General features: G+C 40.5%; 1 protein-coding gene across 1 annotated transcript in view; it reads right to left on the bottom strand.

The window, feature by feature from the left end:
* ETS1 (ETS proto-oncogene 1, transcription factor) overlaps nt 1-16802 on the bottom strand; it is a 106201-nt gene extending 89399 nt beyond the window's left edge. The window contains exons 1-3 of the mRNA XM_007424018.4: nt 16653-16802; nt 8641-8723; nt 2899-3043 (exon numbers count right to left, since the gene is read on the bottom strand). Coding sequence (XP_007424080.2) covers nt 2899-3043; nt 8641-8723; nt 16653-16779 — 355 coding nt within the window. The 5' untranslated portion in view covers nt 16780-16802. The remainder of the gene's footprint in view (nt 1-2898; nt 3044-8640; nt 8724-16652) is intronic.
* Between the last annotated feature and the right edge of the window lie 5533 nt (nt 16803-22335).

Genomic DNA, 22335 nt, shown 5'->3' with positions numbered 1-22335 from the left:
TCTGGGATTTGGAGACCTTCACATCTGGGGAACACCAGGTTGGAAAAGGTTGTGTTGAAAAATATGGGTATATTTAGCCTGGCGAAGAGAAGACTAATGGGAGTTTACCATCAGTTTGCCAATATTGGCAGCATTAATTCAAAAAAAGAGGACAAAGGTTTGTTTTTTGCTGCATCAGAAAGTACAACAATATCTAACTTCAGTGAATGGGAAGCAGCCAAATTCTCAGCAGAGCTTGCAGTTTTATTGTGTGAATTTTACTCATGTGCTATCTGCTCTTACTTTCTGTCCTAGACCTTCCTAGCTTTATTGATTTACACTAGATTTACAAAATTTGTTTAGGATGCAGCTCGCTTGAACTAGAACTAGACATGCTGAGTTTATCCATTGCATCTCCAGTCTCAGCTACCTCAGTTGTTCTTGGCTGTTCCTGGAAGATCAGAATCATGGCAAACTTCCACACCCCCATCCTGTATGAAAACAGGGGTTCCAAAGGATTCAGAAATAAGCATCATTGTGCATGTTTTTAAATCAAAGAAGTATCTTTGGAGCTCCAGGACAGAGATAACATTCCAAGGCAAATTCTTGCCTTTAACAATCTTTCTTTCAAAAAGTTCCAAAGCCTGAATTTTATGGCTCAGTGAAGGTCTAAGTCATGCTTTCTTCCTACCAAAGCACTCCATAATCTTATCTGAATGTAAATAATCTTGCTGTGGGCATCAAAGGCCAACAATGTTCTGCTAAAACAAGCAGTGCCCAAATTTTTCCCTTCCCCCAGAATATTTCAGTTTTTCACTATAGAAGACCCTTGCATCAAGCTTGATTCTGGTGATTCTGTGGACCCATCCATGCAATTTTCTCAAAATAGTATGAAAGTAGGTGCCTTCCTCCAGTTTGTTTTGTTTTGTTTCACTTTCAAAATCTAGTTCACAACCCTGGTGGTCTTCAGCCAAGCACTAACCAGCCTTGACCATCCAAGTGTTAAACAAAAATCAGACTTTAGGTTCAACAGGAGATGCTAAATATTCACTCCAGAAATGGATGACTTTCCATGTTCTGCCTTTACCTGCTTTCTCAAGAACCTATCTGGTTCTTAAAACTGGCATCAGAGACCTCAGACTATTGTTGCACAAGGCCAGTTGGATGCCTATGAAGAATATTGTGGAATAGATTTCCAGCAGAATGTTCTTAAGCTTTAATTGTATTTGTCTTGTTAAGTCATTTCAGTTGGATAACAACACCATCTATATTAATAATATATAAATGGACCATTTTGCCTTCTGTTAATCCGTCCTTCTTTTAGCTAGATATGTGAGGCTATCTGCACTTATTTCTTAGGGAAGCAAAGGGTTTAGCACATGTTCAGAGACCCTAGCTATGCCAACCACCAGTTCAAAGTGTTCTTCCAGAGGGATTTATGACTTCTCTTGGATTATTCTAAAGCCCTCAACTGTGAATGCAGTTCCTAGAACCCTCCATATCTAGCTGCCCAACTGTAATATTAAAATGATAGGTGAGGAAAATTAATTTAATTTTTAATTTGCATTAGATCATATTTATTGTCCTGGCCATACCCAGCTATGGCATGCAGTCCCTTGCATACCATTCAAAAGGCATGTATAGATGACTGGGTTCTTGCTTCCTTCTTCCCTTTGATGAAGAACACTTTACATAACCAAGAAAATAGTGTTGCTCGGCCAGTCAAAAATAATGTTAAACCTATCAATATAAATCCCAAAAGTTGCAACCTCCTCAAAATTTGCAAGCGGGGGGTGGGGGGGGGGAGATTATCTAAGCATATTTGTGCAAATCTGCATGCGCACACAGAGAAGATATTGCCAATGCAGCTCTGGACAGAGGAAACTTTGGACACTAAACAATTGTTACTCCATACACTAGATGTGGAAAAAACATCCCCATTAATTGCAACATTAAAAAAAAGAAAATCATGTAAAAGAAGCTTAGAAATGGGCAGGAGGGCTGAAACTCCCTGGTCCCAATTCTTTTTCTCCTCCATCTAAGAGTCAGAGAAATTTGTAAAGCTTCCAACTCAACCTTGAAGTAACCCCAGTTGCATACAGTAGGACTTTCTCTGAAATAATCACCTTAATTACCCTTTAATTTGTTTATATTCCCACTTCATGTGACAATAACTCTAGTATCAATGGGCAAAAAGCTGTTATCTGGTTTCCGCTGTCTACCACATTTCTCATATTTTAGTGTTATAAAAATGCATAAACTGCACCATGATTGTGGCAGTTTTGCCATAGGGTGTGAATGCTGATGTACTAATTTCTAATGTTGGTGTCAGAGCTGCCACGTTTGGTATTTTCCTGTGTTTTATTGTTATGCTTGTAGATTTCCCCCCCCCCCCATTAATAGCTTTGAACAATACACAAATGAGTAAACATGCTATAAACAAATTAAACCACTGTCGTGGGTGCAAATACTTTTATGTAGCTCCTTCAGTGTGCATTTGTACATCTCTTGAGACATACAATGCAGTACAGCAGTGTTGCTCAACCATGGCAACTTTAAGAAGAGTGGATTTCAATTCCCAGAATTCCCCAGCCAGCGTGCTGGCTGAGGAATTCTGGGAATTGAAGTCCACTCTTCTTAAAGTTGCCAAGGTTGAGAAACACTGCAATACAGTAACACCCCTTTACAGGAGGAGAATATTATTGTTATCTCCCACAAAGAGACTGTGAGAGAGTGGCTTGCTTAACATTTCCTGGCAAGTTCCTGATAGAGGCAAGAAGTAGCAGGAACTTCCTGATTTGTAACTCATTACACTCTACTACAAAGCCTGATTTGTAACTCTTTACACTATACTGTAGCAAGGGAGGAACATAAAACACATTTTCCAGCGAGGAAACAGAGAAACAGGATCTCTTCTACCTGTGCTGTGATATTCTAGGCCAGTGGGCACTTCCTGGATTGTGGTCTCATCCCAAAGGGAATAGATTGCCCTCTGCTGGTAGCAGTTGGACTGGAATCCACAGCTCATCCAAGGGTCTTCGTAGGAACTGATATCTCCCTGTCTCTGCGCAAAAAAAAGCATCAGGTTAAAAAGGAGAAGTCCATTTGGGGAGAGGAAGGATTATTTCATTTGCTGACCTAAGTGATTGCTGCAGTTATGACTTCTGTTCATGCGTAAAACCTGTACTCTTTGTTGTTACTGATTTCTGGAGGTGCTTTTTCAATGCTTCACAAGCAATGCAATCATGATGGGTGAGGGAAGACAGACCCTCTTAGATTTCTATCCAGATTAATCACATCCCCTGTTGATTGGCACAATATTATGGCCAGAAAAAGCTAAATAGGTCCTAAATAAGACCTAAAATATACCATCCATCCATAACATTTGAGACTGGATATATACTAAATTAAAAACCCAAACATCCATATCTGTTTTATCTAATTCATCCAAGCATACTCCCTGAAGTATCACAAAGAGCTTTGTCTTTCTTACCTTATGGGCTAGAGACTTGTATTTGCTGTTTACTTTAAAAAGCAGCTGATATATTCCCAATGTTGAATTTCTACAGCAATTCTGAATGTGAAGGATAATAAATGAACCCAAATGCCCAGAATACTCCCTGTGCTGGAAGCCAATGGGGTTGAGTACCCACTACTTTCATCCTATAATAGTTTTGGTCAATCATGTGTGAGACCGACCGGAATTGACAAAGCAGATAGACTGGAAGGTCTTTGATGTATCACTTCCTATTCCCACACTTAGAACAATCTAAGTGTGATTGAGGACTGAGTGATACAATAACTACAGTCACCCGCTACAGTCCTCTGGAGACCTGGGCACTTTAAAATGCATCTACTAAACAAAGAAATAACTTCCAAGCTATGAAATACAAATACAAATGAGTTATTGTGATCGGGCACTTCTGCAAAATATAGCACAGAACAGCGTCTCCCAAAAGCGTTGGTCTCCTTTGAACGAGCTCTGAGTCAAAACTAGAAGGACTAATTACTCTGATATGCCAAAGATGCATATTTTAACTTAATTCAGTTGCTGAGTTAATGCTGGCCATGTAGTCAAAATGGGACTAGGTAGTTCTCACTTAACGATGGTCATTGGGACCAGTACCTCCATCTGTAAGCAATACAATTGTAAAGCACAATGCCACGTGACCAGGATGACTTACGACAGTGGTTGTGGCAGTCCCAGTTGCTGCCAAAGGCAAATCCTGCATGGTTGCAGCATCTCACGGTCATGTGAATGCCATTTGCGACCTCCTGCTGGATGTTGACCATGAGGACTCTGCAATGGCCACAACTGTGAGGACCCATTGTAAGTCCCTCTCGTTCAGTGCCATCATAACTTCGAATGGTCGCTGAACAAATGGTTGCTCAACGAGGACTACCTGTACTGAGAAGGTGCTCTTGGGTGATGACATAGTGGTTTTAAGAAGACATGCCCCTACCTAAAAGGTTTAAAATATAGCCAATTATTGCAAAGTATACTCAGTGACCATGGGATGCTCTACGGAAGGAGGAAAGAGTAGTCTAGAGGAGGACATGGCTGGCTGATTCATTTTTTGAATAGGAGCACTTCATACTGCAACACCGATGATTCCTTTGAATCTAAAATTGTTCAAGGCCCTTAATGATTCTTTCTCAGCCATAGTGACAAGCAGATTCCAATAATAGCATCAGGGCAGAAGTTGGGAGCAAAAATAGGGTCCTACTCAGCAAGATGTGCAAGAAAGGTTAGAAAGTCAGAACTGCATGACCAGATGTTGAAACAAGGGACTCTGAAACCCCCTTCTCAATTTCATCTAACTGTATCTCATATTCATTTCCTCTCCCCTTTTTTTTGACCCATTAAAGTCAGTGATCCTGTAAATGAGAATGTGTGGGGAAACCCCAAAGGCTGACATAGGCTTTAACTGATCAGCTTTGCTGCTGTGAATGGTGATCCACCTGATGCTTTCAGTTCCGTTCAATAGAGCCTTTCCATTGGGTGAAGGTCCAGGGCAGGTAACTCCTTTTACATCCTCCATTAAAAAAAAAAAAAAGTCTAGCATTTAGAATGACAAAACAGAAGAAAACTGCCTTGCTCAAAGCTCCGAGCATCTCCATCTTAAAATCATCTGGAAAGAGCAGGTGCTATAACGCTTTGGTTGTTTGAAAGTGCCAAAGGAAGAAGAAAGGAAACCAAAACTAATGGAGATATAGCAGCTGTTTCACAGGATCTGTTCCTGCCGGCCTTCACAAGTGCCACTTTCAAAAAGCTGCTTCTTTAGCTATCGCTGGTTGCTTCGCCCAGATCCTTTCACAGCACAGCCGTGCCACCCAACCTATGGAGCCTTTCGCCCTGGACAGAACAACAGGAGCTTCATTTCATGGTGCAGCAGAAAGAGGAAACCACAGGAAAGTGAAATAATTTTAGACACACATGCACAGACACACAGCCCACTAGAATTTTAAGAACAATGGAACTGATTTCAATATAAAAAATGTCCTCGGAGGTAGACTCAGGGCTGACAGAGGACGTCGTGTGCTGTCCTGAGCTGTGGATCAGATTGGGCTTTCCTTGGCTACAGCGGATGGGTATAGAATCCAAATCCATTTAAGTGACATTTTCATTTTAAATTTTCACCCCATCTCAGACCGAAGAAAAGGCCTGCTATGCTCATTTTGGTTTTAAGCATTTCATGGGGTTTGTATATATATAAAATAGTAAATATTTTTTTATTTCAGCTCAGTTCCACAACCGTCGATGAATCAAGCCATCCCTCTCTCACACAACACACGTATGCATACATATAGGTATGTACGCATGTGTATGCACACACACACACACACACACACACACACATGAAAATTCACGTAGTTTTGTGAATTTCTCCTGTATTCACCATTCTGTACCGATTGATTCTAATGTCTATGTTTTCCATGAGCAAGTTACTCTAATATCATTCAGTTTTGTATTTCTCCCTAAAATGCACACTTTTTCTGCATATTTCTCCTTAAGGCATGTATTCATTTTAGTGTGAAGACAGACAGACAGACAGATATTTCACAATGGGTAACTGAAAATGCAAGCAATTTCTCTCAATAATGTCCCAACAAGGATGCTGGGAGAGTATGCATGGTTCAGAATGCCAAAAGTTATTTCTTCAACTCTGGATAATGATTACCAAAATCTTTTCATGCAGGCTTATCTTCCTTTGATTTCAGAAGTTATTAAGATCAAACCCAGTAACTACAAGGTATGAAATTCTATCTCCTCTGGATCAATTACCACATTCCCAGGGTAAAGGAATGCTGACCATCTATAGCATGTCAGGTCCTCAGAACTTTTAAGCAAAAAAATTGCCAGACCTTGCATTAAGCTTGGAGACAATTAACTCACATTGAGATGAAACTTCTTATCTCCATAAGATTATTACATCCAGTCAGCCCAATGCAAGGAAACTGTGAACATGCATGTAGATTATTATGATCCAATCCATACCATTTCATAGAGGGACAATGCAAGACAAATCAAGGAAAGTGGTCCTTCCCTTCAGGTATGTCATTGCTTGTATCTTTGGAAAGAGGAAGGGTAGCAGCAGGATCAGGAGGCTTCAGAGGTCACCAATAGGCCCCTTAAAAACACTGAAGTCCCAGAAGGTTCACCTGGTACTGAGGCTTGGTACAAACTGCATCCTTGTGAAAATCTGGGCTATGTGTAGGATTGTACCTGCCATTTTGATTTCAAGGAGCCCAATTTTGCCGTTTACTAAGAGGAATAATACCTTAAGATGTCTTGGGGTAGTGGGACCATCAGGGAAGGACTTTGGGGCAGAAGCCTTGGAGTCCCAATCAACAGAAGAAGCAGGAAGTCCCTCAAATGCAGCAGAAACTTTTAATAATGTCCATTTCTATCTAAAGAGCCATCCATTCCTTGCTCTGCCAGAAGTTCACCCTTAGTTCAAACAACCTAAAATTCCTGTGGGGTGGGAGGTGACCCCTCAAGATACTAGCAAACCACATTATCAGCTTTAATAAGGCAATACCCCCCCCCCTCAAAAAAAGAACCTAATAGTGGCAAATTCACTATGGGATTCACCAGGAGTCAGGAAAAATATTTGTCTCAACACACTGAGATGCTTGGGGGCAGTGAATAGTGAATCTGGTGAGTGGAAATACAATATGACCTAGCAACATTTCCTGGTTCAGGTCAATTAAACTGCCATTATGGCAGATAAGAATTAAGAGTCAGGACTGTTTACACCTTTTGCTTTTAAAGTGCCCTCAAGTGGGTGGCCTGACATGTGAATTTTGTCACCAGAAACCTGGGATTTTCCAACATGGAATGTTCTTCTTCTCTTGTGCAGCAACAGCTCAAACCAATGAGTCAGTCTTTACTCTTTTTCTAACATACCTGATGCTCTGATGCTTCTAATGGAGTGACAGCCTCTCTCCAAAGCTCTGAATTTCATTTCAGAAAAGTGGAGTGGCTGCTTTGAACAAGTAGGATGGCTCAGTGTATTGGGTGTTTGAGTCTGATATTATGTGATAAGGAAACTCTGTGTCTGCCAAAGGTTGATTCAAACTTACCATGATTTCAAAGACTGACTGGGCTCAGACCTAGGGCTCGACTGCCATTTCTTTGATTTATTAAATGAAGCGCAGTTGATTAGATGTACTTCATTCTGAGCTGTAACCTTGGTTTACAAGGTGTCAATGACTGAGTTCACATAGCACATTAAGCTAAAACCAAATGAAACAACATGAATCCAGCCAGTAATAAATCAATTTCCTATGAAACTTCCCATGTACCTTCTCTGCCAGCAGACAGAACAGGCTCAGATTTTCTAAGAGATCATCCTAAAACTAGATGCATTCAGAGGAAATGTAACCCCAGCTTGCATGGGGATGTTTCTTTTGTGACAAAGTTTCATTGCTTGGAAAGAAGACAACATATCTCATTAGCAGTGCATCTGCTGAGCCTGCTAATACTTTGGGATAACAGGAAAGTGAACTTCCTTCCCCTCCCCTCTGCTTTCTGGAGGCCTGGCCCCCTCCAGGCACTTGCTTCCCCCATGCTCCTCCCTTCCGCATCCATTTCCTTCTTGTTACAGCTCCATAAGTGCTCCAGACTGGGTTTCCATCCTATTCTCAAACTAGTTTGAGCAAGCTTCTGATAGCTGTTTTGATGTCCATGACAGTTCTCTTTGGAGCATTTGCTTTGAATGTTGATCTCTTCCTTCCATAACCTTTTCCCTGGGCTTTCATAGAATTCCGATTCTCTGGATTTTCAGGAAAATCCCTGGCATGACTCCTGCCACCACAGCTGCTTTTAACTCCTGCTTATGGCATAAAGACTCCTGAGCCTAATAATATGGTAATTCAAGAAGGGGTGCAAATAGAATTTTCTAAGAGCAATTGAATGTACGACCTATTTTACAACATCAGAGTATGCACTGCAGGTAGTTTATTTTGGCCTCCTGTTTTTGAGTTTCTGCAAACCCTCAGAATCTCCATCCTGGGCTTGGATGGGGCCAGTCTGGCTATGCAGGAAAAATACCAGCAAAAATGAGTTTCTGACTAGCATGCCAGAGCTGACTTTAGTTATAACAGGCATACATTGCCTCCTTGGGTCTCCATTACTAGGCCAAATGGTTTCCTTACCATCATCAGAGGGCGAGGCAGAGGATAATGAGCCTGATTCCCAATAGTTGTATCCATGTAGTAACTCATCATTTCCAGGAGGCCTGCAGAAATGGGAAAAGGGGGCTTGTTAAATAATTGCCTGAAAGACCAACTTGAGGCATGAGATGCAAAAACTCTTATCTGGATTAATGGATTTCCCATTGTCAGCTCTCTGAGGTATGCCAGGTCATAAATAGGCTCCACGAGTTTGACTGGAGTTCTCCTTTATTGATATAGGCTATAATGATAGGATCTTGGAAGCCCAACTGGGTTTTCTCTCTCCTTCTTCTTATACCCAGTGAATTTGGGGGGGGGGGGGGAGCCAGTCTGAGCTTCTTTCTAATGCTTTCTCTGTTTCCCAGCTTTAAAATATTTATTTATTTACTTATTTATTTATTTCAATTTGGACACTGCCTGGCTTCCAATGACTCTGGACGGTTCACTAGAAAACATGAGAACTATAAAACAATAAATCCAAAACAGCAATAAAAGAAGGAACAAAGATGGCAAAACTGGGCAGCTACAAACATCCACCCACTTGTTGAAAGGGGCTACACCCATCCTAGCTAAAGGCCGGGGGAAAAAGCATGCTTTTGTTTTTCTAACCATTTCTCCAAGGTCTTCTCCATGGCTCTCTACACCCATGAAAGTCCTACCTGTAGTGTTGATCAATATAGCTGATTCATACATCCATATCAACTCTTGATTCAATAATAATGTTCAGTTTGGACTTCCAACCCACCCTATTCCAAGGACTCAGGAAAGGTGTGTGATGGAATGTCTAACAGACACTAGGAACACGATGGAGGGAGCAGGGCCAATACAGAAATGATCCTTAATTCAGAGGAGGGAGGAACTGTGAGAAGGGACTCAGTAACTCCACCTTAATTCCACTAGAATTAAGAATTGGTTTGTAAGGTAAGAATATTTATTTATTTATTTACTTGCTTATTTATTTATTTATGCAATTTCTATAGCCACCCATCTCAATCCAAGTGACTCTAATTATTGTTCTACTCCATTCTACTTGATTCCTTGTGTGTTATGGAAAAAACAAAGACAATATGCAGAAATAAATTTTAGAAAGCTCAAATCATAAAAAATAAATCAGAACCAAAACCAAGGGGGAAAAAAGAATTAATGCTTATGACTTACCTTGGAAGTACAACATTGTTAAGGCAGATATAAGTGAGGATAATACAGAGGCTTAACCTTTAATAATATTTGTGGCAATGGGAGCCATCTATCAGAAAAAAACTGTATTAAAATAACTAATAAATGGTGTCTATTCTTCATTGTAGAATTTTTCAAATATTTTTGTCACTGAGTTCATTCTTCTGCAGTTCAGTTCCTCATGTTTTTTGAATACCATTAATCCAGTGTTGTCCAAACTTGGCCACTTTAAGATGAGTGGACTTCAACTCCCAGAATTCCCCAGCCAGCATGAAGTTGAAGTCCACTCATCTTAAAGTGGCCAAGTTTGGACAACACTGCGTTAATCCAACAACAAGCGTGCCTTCATTTTCAATAGAAATGGAATAGTTTTGTTTGTTTATGAAAGATGTTTTTAATCTACCAAGGGATACATTTTAAAGATTTGTGAGTAATTTTCTCAATTTCATCAAAAACCTTTAACCAAACATTTTGGCTAATTAGGCATTGCCACCAAGGATGGAAATATGTGCCAATCTTATATTACCTCTCAAAGACACCTTATGCGCAGGCTTTAGAAAAGAGAATTCGTGGTATTCTCAGGATCTTCCCAGCACTCCACGCTCAGTAGAAGGGAAGATGTTTGAAGTTCGTCTTCCGTATTCGTTGGAGGGATTAGAGAAAATGAACAATGGCAGGTGGAAGAGCTTCTAGACTATTTTGTGCTTTGTATTATCTTTATCACTTTGAACAGAACTTGCAAGAGCCACTGGAGAAACTGATGCATAGATGCCCATGAATGTGTGAATCAGTCTTGAATGCGTATGGAGAATCAAGACAGTCCCCATGGCTGGAGTTGACAACTAGATCTTTCCCATTCTTTAGATATCACTTCCAGGAATCCAAAGACTGTCTTTCCAGAAACATGTGCTAGTATATACTTTATACAAAAAAATGACAAACTTTTTTTCTAATTTCCCAGGCATTTAGAAACTTGAAGAGGGGGGTGTTCATAGTTTAGATTTCCCCCCGCTTTTATCTTTACTGATGTTTTGGCTTTTGTTTTTATTAGGTGCTGCTGATGGTTTCATTTGTTTTTATCTGACGTTTTCCTTTAATTGCTCGGATTAACTTATATTCTTTTCCTTGATACCTAGATGACGTTGTTTATTAGGCATTCTTTAAATGTAGTGAACAAATAAACAAAGTCATATTGTTATACTTGTCCCTCCTCCGTGTCTTCCTCACCTAAGACAGTGCAGAATTAACTCAGACAATCGGTCAGTAAGTCATTCATCGAACCTACTAACTATTTCTCAAGGCTGCATCCTCAAATCAAGCTCCATAATACTGGAGCCACCACAGAAAAAATGCTTTCCCTACTCTTCTCTTACTGAAATGAATCAATAGCGAGTATCTAGGTGATCTCACTGAGGTGATCGTTGTTTTTCATTAATAGTGCAACCAGGGCTCGCAAGGTGATCCTCAGAACTTAGAATTGGGACAGGAATCCATCTGCTCCCTAAGACAGCTGGTAGAAAAATGGTAGCACATGTTTACGCTCTTTAGCCTTCACCAACATCTGGGATGGAGGTGTGTTTTCACCACTTAAAGTAAACTGTTTACAAATATAGATCCTTGCAGCAATTTGGTCTTCCGATAACTAGGACCTAGCTAAGACACGCTACAACTAAATGTTTTGGATAGGGCTGTAGATGGTCCTACAAGCATAAACTGAGACTGGAACTGGTGGTCACAACCTCCTCTGACAGTGACCTATTGGGCGTTCTTTATGAATACAATGATAACTTTTTACCATTTCCATCCATATACCATATCTAAGATGTTTGACTTGGGAAGAAACTGGAGCAGGGTGAGGTGGGGGGTTGTCTTGAAAATTGAAACCATGAAAAAAAAAGAAGCTTAAGGGTGAAGCAGATGGTAATTTATTATCATTACTACAAATGTTTAAAGAAATTCTTTGCGTGGATTGTGAGATGAAACATCTGGCAGGAACGGCAAGTGCCAGCGTCCCTGAGAAGAACCTGGCAGCAATGTTCTTCCTCCAGGAAAAGGGGGAAGCGATCATCTACACAAAGGACCTGGGTCTCCTCTCATATTGATTGAATGGATGAGATTCTTGTGATTAAGAAGGCAACCAGGAAAACTGTGGAAGGAAAGGCCACGAGAGGGAAACCGCAAACGTGGCAAGGGTCATATATTTTAAATGAAGTATTTAGTTGCCAGTTTATATATCTATATTTCTCTCACACACCCCTCGGCTTTACGTTCAGCATAGGGCATACTCTACTTATAGACAGGAAACAAGAGCTGGTTTTATTGTTCTGCTATTCCATATGCTAAGGTTCATGGCTAGGATTTTAATTGCTTTTTCATTTCGGAAACCACTTTGAGGTTAAGTATGCTTCTCCATTTTTTTCCATCATGTCATGTACCTCCGTGAGGTTTAGAAACTTATCATAATCCAAAACTGGAGGCAGAATATCTGAAGTCTCTGCAGAATGGACTAAATGGTGATATTGGATCAATAACACGTCTGCTGTGCAGAGGTACTTCTGAAATAATGGACTTTTTTTTCCCATTAATCCAGTACTGTACCACCCCACCCCCCAAAAAAAGATTTTCCTGTAGATTTTCCTGTTTGACTCACAACACCTGGTAGAGCAATGCAAGAGTCATACCCCTTACAGCTTGAGCTTGATAACACAACTAAAAAATGTTCAGTTCGGAAGAGTTACCGAGACTGAGGGTTGCTAATTCTGAAACATTTGTCTGATTCACCAGGAAGACAAGAAACAAGAATAGCCAAACTGGGTGCACTATCACTATATCTAACTGGTAGGAATGGTGAATCATAATGGGGTAGCTAAACACAATTTGTGGGCAGCTTGTACATGACCTTCCTTTCCTCGTAGCATTAATCCCCGCCTCTAAAGTTGCTATTTGCATGGTACTTTAACACTTTCCACTGAAATTGAATTCTAGAGTACTATTAACTATTTTAGTAAAGAATGCGAAGCCCTGCAGATCTTTTGTTTTTAAGAATCACAGCATTATCTGCAAGTATGGTATAGCATGGATTTAGGGTGTTAGATGAGAAACAAAGCAACCAATGTTCAAGTCCTCCATCAGTCATAGAAGGTGACTCTCCATGGTCTGCAGAGAGTAAGGAAGATGACCTTGAAGGAGATATGCAGGAACCATTACCTAGGCAAAAGGGCTGAAGCATTTTTTAAGTCCAGAGCAATGAGGTAACAGTCAGAAGCAGATCAGGGAGATGGTTCCCTGATTCACTGGAGTATCAGAAGGAAGAGGAGGGGGTCCAGCACAATCAGACTTGAAAGATACTGTTGTTGTAGCCAATCTCAATAAAAGTAGTTTGAGCCTTTCTGGGGAGTTGGCTAGGTCTCGTCTCCCTAGTGGGGCTGACGCTATCTTACAGGTTTGTTCTTGAGTGGATAAACTTAGATACTATGTATGCCACATTAGCTCCAAGAGAAAATTTTGGATAACAATCTAGCAAGGAATAAATGAATGGACAATCAAAAATGTTTCACTGAGCAAATGTCTTTGCAAACATAAATGTAGCTGAGGACCAAATTATGATTGAAAAAAGCGACAACTTTTAACTGAGCCAAAATAATTTTGCAAATCCCTACACTTAGGACAGTGTGTCCATGCTATCACCATCTAATCTTAAAAACCTTTAGTAAGATAGATCAATGCCTTTATTCCCAATATATTATCCTCATTCTACAGATAGGAGTACCAAGGAAAATTACTTGTGGACTTCATCTCAAAGCACCAGAAAAAAGAAAAGAAAAGGAATCAGGGATTTCTTGGTTCTCATATTAATTCCCTCTAAGCATCCTACAACTGGAATATACTTTCAATTTTCTCTTCCTGAAAATTAACATTCCCTGAACAATAACTTCATCCAATGTCTCTAATGATCCACCAAGTTTTTCAACCCCATGGGTTTTTAAATACTTCGCCCTTCAGTTTGGACACCAGATAGTGTGGCTTGCATGCACTATAAAGAGAGGCCTGATTCTCTTCAAAGAGAAGTAAGGAGTCCCTTTCTGTCTATAAAATCTCACATCCTGTCTTTGATAACACGAGAGGCAAGGCTTATGGAGGCATAATTAGATATGGATAACATCACAATCAGCAGCATGGTAGGGACAGTTGGTAAACTGTCAAGAGGGGAGGTCAAAATAAGGGCACCATACTGCTAAGTGACTGGGTTGCTAGATGTGGCCGAGTCTTAAAGCCACAGAAGACAAGTTCAGTCTCAACCCGGCACAGTGAAAAATGTGAATGAACTCATTAATTTTACTGCATCTGATTACACCTAAGACTCAAGAGAGATCCAGTTGCTGGCAGAAAAGTCCATCTTTAACCATTCTACCTTTCTGAAGCTACAATCAAAAGTAGGAGAATCCAAAATGTGTGTTTTGACTGAAAGTAAACCTTCACCAATTCATGGTGGGAAATTTTGATTACGGATTGTGCCAGTTAAATAGATAGAAGCAACTGGGAGAAGGGGGGGCATTTATTCATTGCAAGGCAGAAAGAGTAAGGTTCAATGGAAGGGTAATCACCAGAAAAAGTGACCCCCTCATCTCACCTTCGTCTCTTCTCCTGTTGCAATGCAAGCACATGGTATGATGTCATCCCTATGGTCTTCCTCTGACCCCCACTTCACATTATGTGCTGTGGTTATGGGGGGAGGAAACAGAAAGGACAACTACATCATTGGGAGGGGGGGAATGGAAATTAAAGAGAAGCAGCTGTGGTAGGATAGTTAATGGAGCCGTCCTTAATCTGCTGCCCTCCTGAGGAATTAGGTGACATGTTGGCAAAGGATGATGGAAGGTATAGTTCAACACCTCTGGAAGGCAGCAGGTTGGAGAAAAGCTAGGTTTGGGTTTTGGACTTCAATCAATTTCAAAACCACCACGAGGCTCATTAAGTGATTTACAGGCACTCAATCATTCTCAGCTAAACTGTCTCACATGGTTGTTATAAGGAAGTCTTCGGAGGAGAGGCACCACAGCGATCAGGGAATTTACCAAGGCATTGCTGTTTGGGCAGCCAGAAGAACTGGAAAGTTTGCTTTTGATTCTGCAGAATTAAAAATAACTGTAAACTATAGATTCTTTAGCAGGCTACAGACACAGTCGATCTCCCTCCAAATGCACAGGGCCAAGCCTGGAGTTCCACAAAAGTCAGGGGAGGGTTAAAATAGTTGATGTTATGAGCTGCTGATCTGGTGAATAGGACCTCCATCCAACTATGTTTAATTATCCATAAGCAATCTGTCTGCAATATCTAGGAGGGGAGGGTGGCACTGTTCAGAGATAACTGCTTTAGAACCATTAAGCAGGAAAAGATGTCTTTCCTTAGTGATATTCCAAGCTATTCAAGGCCAGATATTGTAGCCCAGATTTCCAGATGTTTTTAAAACCTGGGTGGGCCCACACTATACCTCAGTGAGGAACTGATTAAGCTAGTAGGAAAAGCTTTCAAACACCAGGCATTTGAGCCCAGGCATATGTGCACATTTGATAGCAGAAATCACATTATCCCCGACTCTTTTCATGCCTGGAGGATCAAGCTGTTATTATGGGCTCTGTATTTGCTGTTTCAGTAATACAGTATAATTTGATTCACAAAGCACAACTAGGGCTCCAAACATATCAGTAGCTCACAGAGCCCTTTGACAATTACCATCTGAGAATTTGAGGACTAGCTACATGGCACACATACTATTACCCAATCCTACAAAAAGCTAAAGCAGCTAAAAAAAAATTTTTTTTAAATCCCCACTGAGCTCAGGACTTCCCAGAAGAATTCATTGCAAGTTACACAAAAGACATATTTCTCAATGCATGTCCCAGCCCATTCTCGCAAATAACAATAGAAAAAAAAAAGTTCCCATTGATATCCCTTTCTTTTAATTAAAAATAATTTCCTGTCATTTCTACAAGAGAGACGCTGAATATCGCATGTCATTTTTAGGCCTTTAGTCACACATTCTCTTCAGACTGAGCCATACAACTTTCGTGGACACCCAGTTCCATTTCTGGAACTGGGCTTTCAAAACACTTGTTCTTCTTCGCTCATTTTTTTACTGTAAACCGCTCAGAATCACTTCCTAGTGAGATAGGCAGTGACCATATTTGAAACATAAAAAATAAATACATTTTCATTGTTCAGAAATGAAAGTTCTGCTCAGAAAATCTTCCAGTATGAGAAGAATGGTAAGCAGTGGACTGTCAGAGGAAAGAAGGAAAGAAAATTCATCCTCTGAATAACTGCTACAAAACCTAGGTTTCTAATGTTCCTAAGCCAGTCTTTTTATCCCAAATCCTAAAGTTCTGGATCCTAAAGCTTTGCATAAATAAATATATACACAGGCAACCCTAACCGTAGACATCTCCTGCAATACCCATTGCCAATCTGCTATTCTAATATTGGAGGTATATTATTGATATTCAGACAGTGCCACTGAGTGTTTAACAACAAACTTCCCTCCCCTTCATTTTTTTCAACCTACATAACATCACCAATACATGAATCTGAAAGATTGCATTACTTCTGATTAAAACATAACCCTATTATCTCTATCCATATTATCTACAAATAATCATATTATCTGCATTCCCCCCCCCCCCGTACTAAGAGGAGGGCTAGTTAACAAGTCGAGGAGCAAGTCATGAGTTGTATAGTTTATCTACCCATCTACAAAAATGAAATAGGAAGATATACCCGATGGTAGAGTTTTCGTAGAAAAGGAATGATTGCTGACTTGCCTGAGAAGTCGGAAGAGAAGGGGCTGTCCGCTGTCCAGAAGCTGTTCTTTCCACGCTTGGCTAAAGACTCTCTCCAAATACCTGGTGGATTCCTCTTTACTGGATCTAAAGAGGATGGAAATACCATAATGTTTCTAACAGTGGCGCCTCTTCAAATCACCAGAGGGGTGTGGTCATTACAACAGTCAAAGGGCAGCTGGAAAAAGCCGTATCTTTCCCCTCTGACAGCAGCAGCAACAGCCCAGCAAGGAAATCTGGCCACATGCCATTTGCAAAATGCAATTATACGAACCAGAAGCTGGTCCAAATGAACGTCTCTTTCCCATGGAAGCCCGTTTTTGTTTCCATTTCCTTGCATAGCCACCACCCCCCCAATGTTCTTTGTAGTTGTTTGCCTTGACTGGGGGTTAAGCTTTGCCACTGAAATAGATCAAAATTATAGTTTTGAAGAAGGCTAACCTTTTCAAAGAGCTAAGGATGCAGCCGAGGTGCACATCTATGTCATGGCAATTAAGGAGTGTGGGCAATTTTTTTTTTTTTTTGAGATCATTAGATATTTCAGGTGGATGCCACGTTGGGATGGCAAGCAGTTGCTGTTCTGGCCTCATTATGAAATGGAGAATATCCTGGAAGAAAATACACATTCGAAGTTTTGCACAGCAGAACATCAGCTTGAAAGGTCTCCTTTCTTCCACGCATGTTGCCTTGGCTGGAAGGTGCACGCCTGTGTGCATTTGAACACTCACAAAGCTTTCTTTAGGCCAGTGTTGTCCAAACTTGGCCACTTTAAGATGAGTGGACTTCAACTCCCAGAATTCCCCAGCCAGCATGGCTGGCTGGGGAATTCTGGGAGTTGAAGTCCACTCATCTTAAAGTGGCCAAGTTTGGACAACACTGCTTTAGGCTGTATGTCTGGCAAGTTTACTGGATATGGCATACAGAGCATTCCATAATCTGAACCCAACCCAAGGAATTGTGAAATTTTGCCCGTGTAATTGCATTTCAGCATCCAATGCTGGGCATAAAACTCCTTTACATGCACACACACACACACACACACACACACCATGAGTTCTTATTCAATTTCATGAAAGAGAATTTGCTTTTGAATCAAATCAAAATTATGGTCATAGACCAACATAAATTTGCTTTTGAATTTCTTCCAGAGAAGAGAGCTACGGTAAAATTCTCATAGGCAGAAGGCGGCATTCAGTGATGAGGAGGCCAAGTAGATGTAAAAGTCTGTCACAAAGCAGTTCTGCCATTGTTGGTGATGATATCACCAGCATACCCACTGACATCAGAAGTGTGATACTAAAGATTTTTAATTATCTTTCACGAACCTATGGCCTGCCTTGAGATGACCTGAATGGTTCAGCAGACTAAATGTACAAGACATAAGAACATTTAATGTACCTGCCTGCCTACTTGTCCCCATTTAGATCCACGATTTTGAGCTAAGGTTCTTCTTTCCCCTCCAGAACTCTTAAAGCTTGTGTATGTTGTCCATACAGAGAGAATGATGCTACGGTGAATGGTGTCCTTTACCAGCTATACCCACAGACCGAAAGAGTTCACCACTCGTGGAGACTATTTTCATTCAGGAAATCAGTCAAAGCCTTCTATATTCTAACTGTTCTTTGATGCACTTTTAAAGTCTGAGCGGCATAAGAACGGCACTTGGCCAACATTTGGTATCTGGACACCACTCTACCATTTCTGGAAGAAAACTTCATCAACAGCTGGTATCAAAATGTCTCTGAGCCCCTCCGATTGCTTTTAGGAAATGAGAGCTTTTAAGCTTCTCTGTAGTTTTTGGTTTGCTATGGTTACAGCCCCAACCTCAACTCACTGAACTCATGACCTCAACTCATTGACTCCTGAATAAATCATAATTAAATGAATGGAGTTCCCTCTATATATGTGTGTGTGTATGGGATCATGGCTTATTAGAAACAATGAGCTAAGTGAAATGAATCTAGAGAAAAGTTTATCTCATTAATTGGGTATGCCCTTTATCCTTGGTAATATCCTCATATATTTCTATTATTTTACACTGAAACTCTGTTGAAGTGAGTTGTATGAAGTGAGTTGTATAAATCTATTACAGTCACGGACATCCGGTAGAAGCCAGGATGATGAGATGCACATCTTGACATAATTGTGCAAATTGTGCAGATTATGCTGTTTGAATCAGTTGTATCACACAATGTATGCTTATTACATCATTTGGGTTATTTGCACATGATGTCATGACACATATGGTGCTGCTTGCCCCTCTTGTTCCTCGTGGGTACCCATGATTACAACTAGGGGGAATGTCAGCTCAGCATTTCAATATTATCAACGCTATGAGATCAGAGAGATTCAGAACTGTTTTTAAATCCTCAAAGAATCTCTCTGTGGAATTGCCCATAGCTACCTTCAGCCTGGCTCCCTCCAGATGTCTTGGGCTACACACCCACACCCACCACAATTCTACAGCCAACAGAGGTTGGAAAAGGCTGTTTGAAGAATTTCCCTTGGTATTTCATTAAAATCTACCCCCCAAATAAAGGTAACTCTAGAAGTCATCTCAAAATACCTGTAACAGCCAATAGCAAATATCTGATTAGAGCGGAGAGAAATTTCCAATTTAGCCCTAAAACATATTGGGCGCAGATGGATTCATCTCTCTCAGCCTAACCTAATTTACAGAACTGTTACAATGAAATTGTGGGGAAACCTACATCCATGTATTCCACAGGGAAGGATATTACTTATCATAGAGAGGACTTTGTTCATGATGCTATGGGTATGCCCCTCTATGGAGTAGCATTTCCAGTCCAAGGAGGAGAGAGGGGGAAAAACTTCCTGGAAGCTCAATGACCCACTGGAGCCACATAATAGCTGATCATAATGGAAATGCGTTGATTATGGCTTGCATTATTAATATGAAGATCTGGACCTTCAGAAGAAAATTAAATTGTGTGGGTGAGATGAGGAAACCGAAATCCCTGACCAAAGTGAATGTGGAAGTGCAGCTGTCATAATTCCATCGCAGGAAGGCCTGCATTAAAGTGAGCAATCTTGATAATACCATACCTTCTGAGACATTTTCTCCCTCTGGTCACTTAGCCTCATCTGCACACTGGAATACCATGCATTATTCAGCAAAAGGGCACTTAGACTCTAACCTTAGGCATACCCAGATGATCCACCGATCATCACATTCTCAATACTATATGAGAAAGAGAACCTAAAGCAGAAAATAGGGCAGAACATGCATGCTGTTAGTACTGCATTTAATATAAGGAGAGCAGTCTATTCTGCAGGGACCAGGTTAGAGTAGTCAGAAAACCTAAGTCAGGGTGATATGAAACAGTCCACAAAGGAGGAATAGGCAAGACAGTCATAATCAGTGGTACTTGTCCAGGATTTTAGGAAACAGGTAAACAGTTGTGGTCATTAAACAGTCCCAAGTCCAGGGATTCCATTTGGTATTTCAGAGTAGAGTCAATAAGATCAGACATTGTAAATATTTTTGCTAATAATCCACCTGGTAATTTGAGTTTACTTAAACTCTGATCCTACCCACCCCAGCTGGCACTGATTAGTTCACAGCTAATACCTGCTTCTTCCAGAAAGCCTAGCTGTACAATGTCACAATTCTCTTCCACTTGGCTCCCCGACTTCCACAACGTGTTGTGCTGCCATTCTCTGGTGGTTAAGCCTATCAGCACCTGGCCAAATGCCTCAGAGGCCAGTGGGTCAGGATCTGATTTAGGAACTGTACCAAGACAGAAGATATGGTGGCCCTCGCACCTGACTTCTTCCTCCGCATCTGAGTCTGAGCTGCATGTTTCCCAGCTTAGACAGACACAAAAAAATACTTTTGATTCAGCCGAATTAACTATGTGACCCTTAAATAAAAAAAACAAGGCAATAACCAAAGTGCTGGGCTCTGAGCCAATGTTCAAATCCTCAGTCATGTGTAATTATTTTCTACTGGAGCCATCTCCATTAATTGCAGAAAGATGGTGGAAAACCAACTTTGCAGGAAAACCTGCACTGAGAGCAGCAGGACCTTGGATATAGTTGTTTCGTTGCCTGCACAACAAAGTTGTAGGTTGAACTATGGTCAATATTTTATGGAAAGGTGGGTTATCAATGAAGGAATTGAACTGTGATCCATTTGGTAAGATAAACTTAATCTGTGTCCACACATCACCTGAAGTCAACATGTAGCATCTTGGGCTTTGGTTAGCATGTTGTGTGGGCCCAGATATTGTAGTTAGTGATCCCAACTCATTGTAGCTTAATCAAGAAAACATTGGATAAACAAGCCACAACTTAACACAATACATGAAATCTAGTTTTAACCCTGTAAATAAAACAGAACATTGGTGTCAAAACCAATCCAATCAATAAAAAGTGTAGAGATGTTTCTTACAGTGGTGATATCACGACTAAAGATCCTATCCAATAAAAAGCTAAGCGTCTGCCACCGGTACTTCTTTAATGATTGCCGATTGCCATCAGACTACTAAACTATGAACCATGATCAATTTCCTTGTGCTGTACTTTCTACTTGCATGAAATAAAGCATTTCTGACAGACCAAGAAAAAATTCCACACTCCCATTTTTTCCCTTCGTTTTTCTTTTCCACTGCTTCACAGAATTCATGGCTAACTTCTATCTAAATATAAAATGTTCTTGCATTCTCAAAATCAGGGGGATCTGGACTGGGACTATTAATTTCTCACACAGAGAGTTCATCAAGATTTTTATTATCCAGCGCTTTTATTCTGCACGTGCACCAGATGGAATTTGTAAAGCGTCCCTTAGTTAACACTGAAATGAAAAGCTCAGTCTTGTTAAAGAATGCAATTAAAAAGCTGTCTGCTTTAGGAAAACAATCTTCTATTGCAATGACACAAGTCCTGTTTTTTCCCTCCTATCATCTCCTGCTTGGTCCTTGGACAATGATACAAGCCATTAGTGCCTGAAAAAAGGCAGTGCAAGGCTTTTATGTTACCTCTGGAAGCAAAGCAGAGAATTTTCCTAATGATGCCAAGTGATACATTCAAGGCCAGTCAAAACTGCCCATTTATATGATTAATTACAATCATTTGGGGAATCGTATAGCCATGATGGTTGGAATCCACTCAGAGCAAAGGCTAATTCACACATACATATACATCCTTACTGCTCTTCTCTTAATTACCCAGCATTTGTGGCTGGTTCACTTTATATCTATCGCTGGCCCGCTTCCTTGCACCTCATTTCTCTCTTGGCAGCTAAATTTATGAATCTGAACTGTAGGTTTGTGAAGATCCCATTTGTAAACACCATAAATTTCAGGATGGCAATCATTAATAAATGAATGTGCATGTGTGAACAAGGCCTTGAAAAGATCACCAAGAAAAGAAAGCTAGGCACTGCTGATGAAGTTTTCAACATATAGCTACTGATCACTTGCGGAAGTTATTCTGAAGTTATAGTTGTGCTGTAATTTCTTTTAGGTGGCCTTTCTTGTCAGAAATGTCAAACATTTCATTGCTATTCCATTATTTTTCCATTGAAAAAGTCACTATATCTCCACCAATATCTTAAGTGGATTATGACTGGATGTTTATCTTCCTAATTTTTGTCCTGCCCAACTCAGCCTCTTGCCCCTCCACTTTTCTCTTCTCCCCCAAC

Source organism: Python bivittatus, unplaced genomic scaffold (assembly GCF_059951505.1).
Source record: "Python bivittatus isolate LINGU-HERP-01145 unplaced genomic scaffold, Pbiv_v1 ctg000320_np1212, whole genome shotgun sequence".
Taxonomy (NCBI): Eukaryota; Metazoa; Chordata; class Lepidosauria; order Squamata; family Pythonidae; genus Python; species Python bivittatus.
The sequence above is the reverse complement of the archived record's forward strand: the minus strand, read 5'-3'. Positions and strand labels throughout refer to the sequence as shown.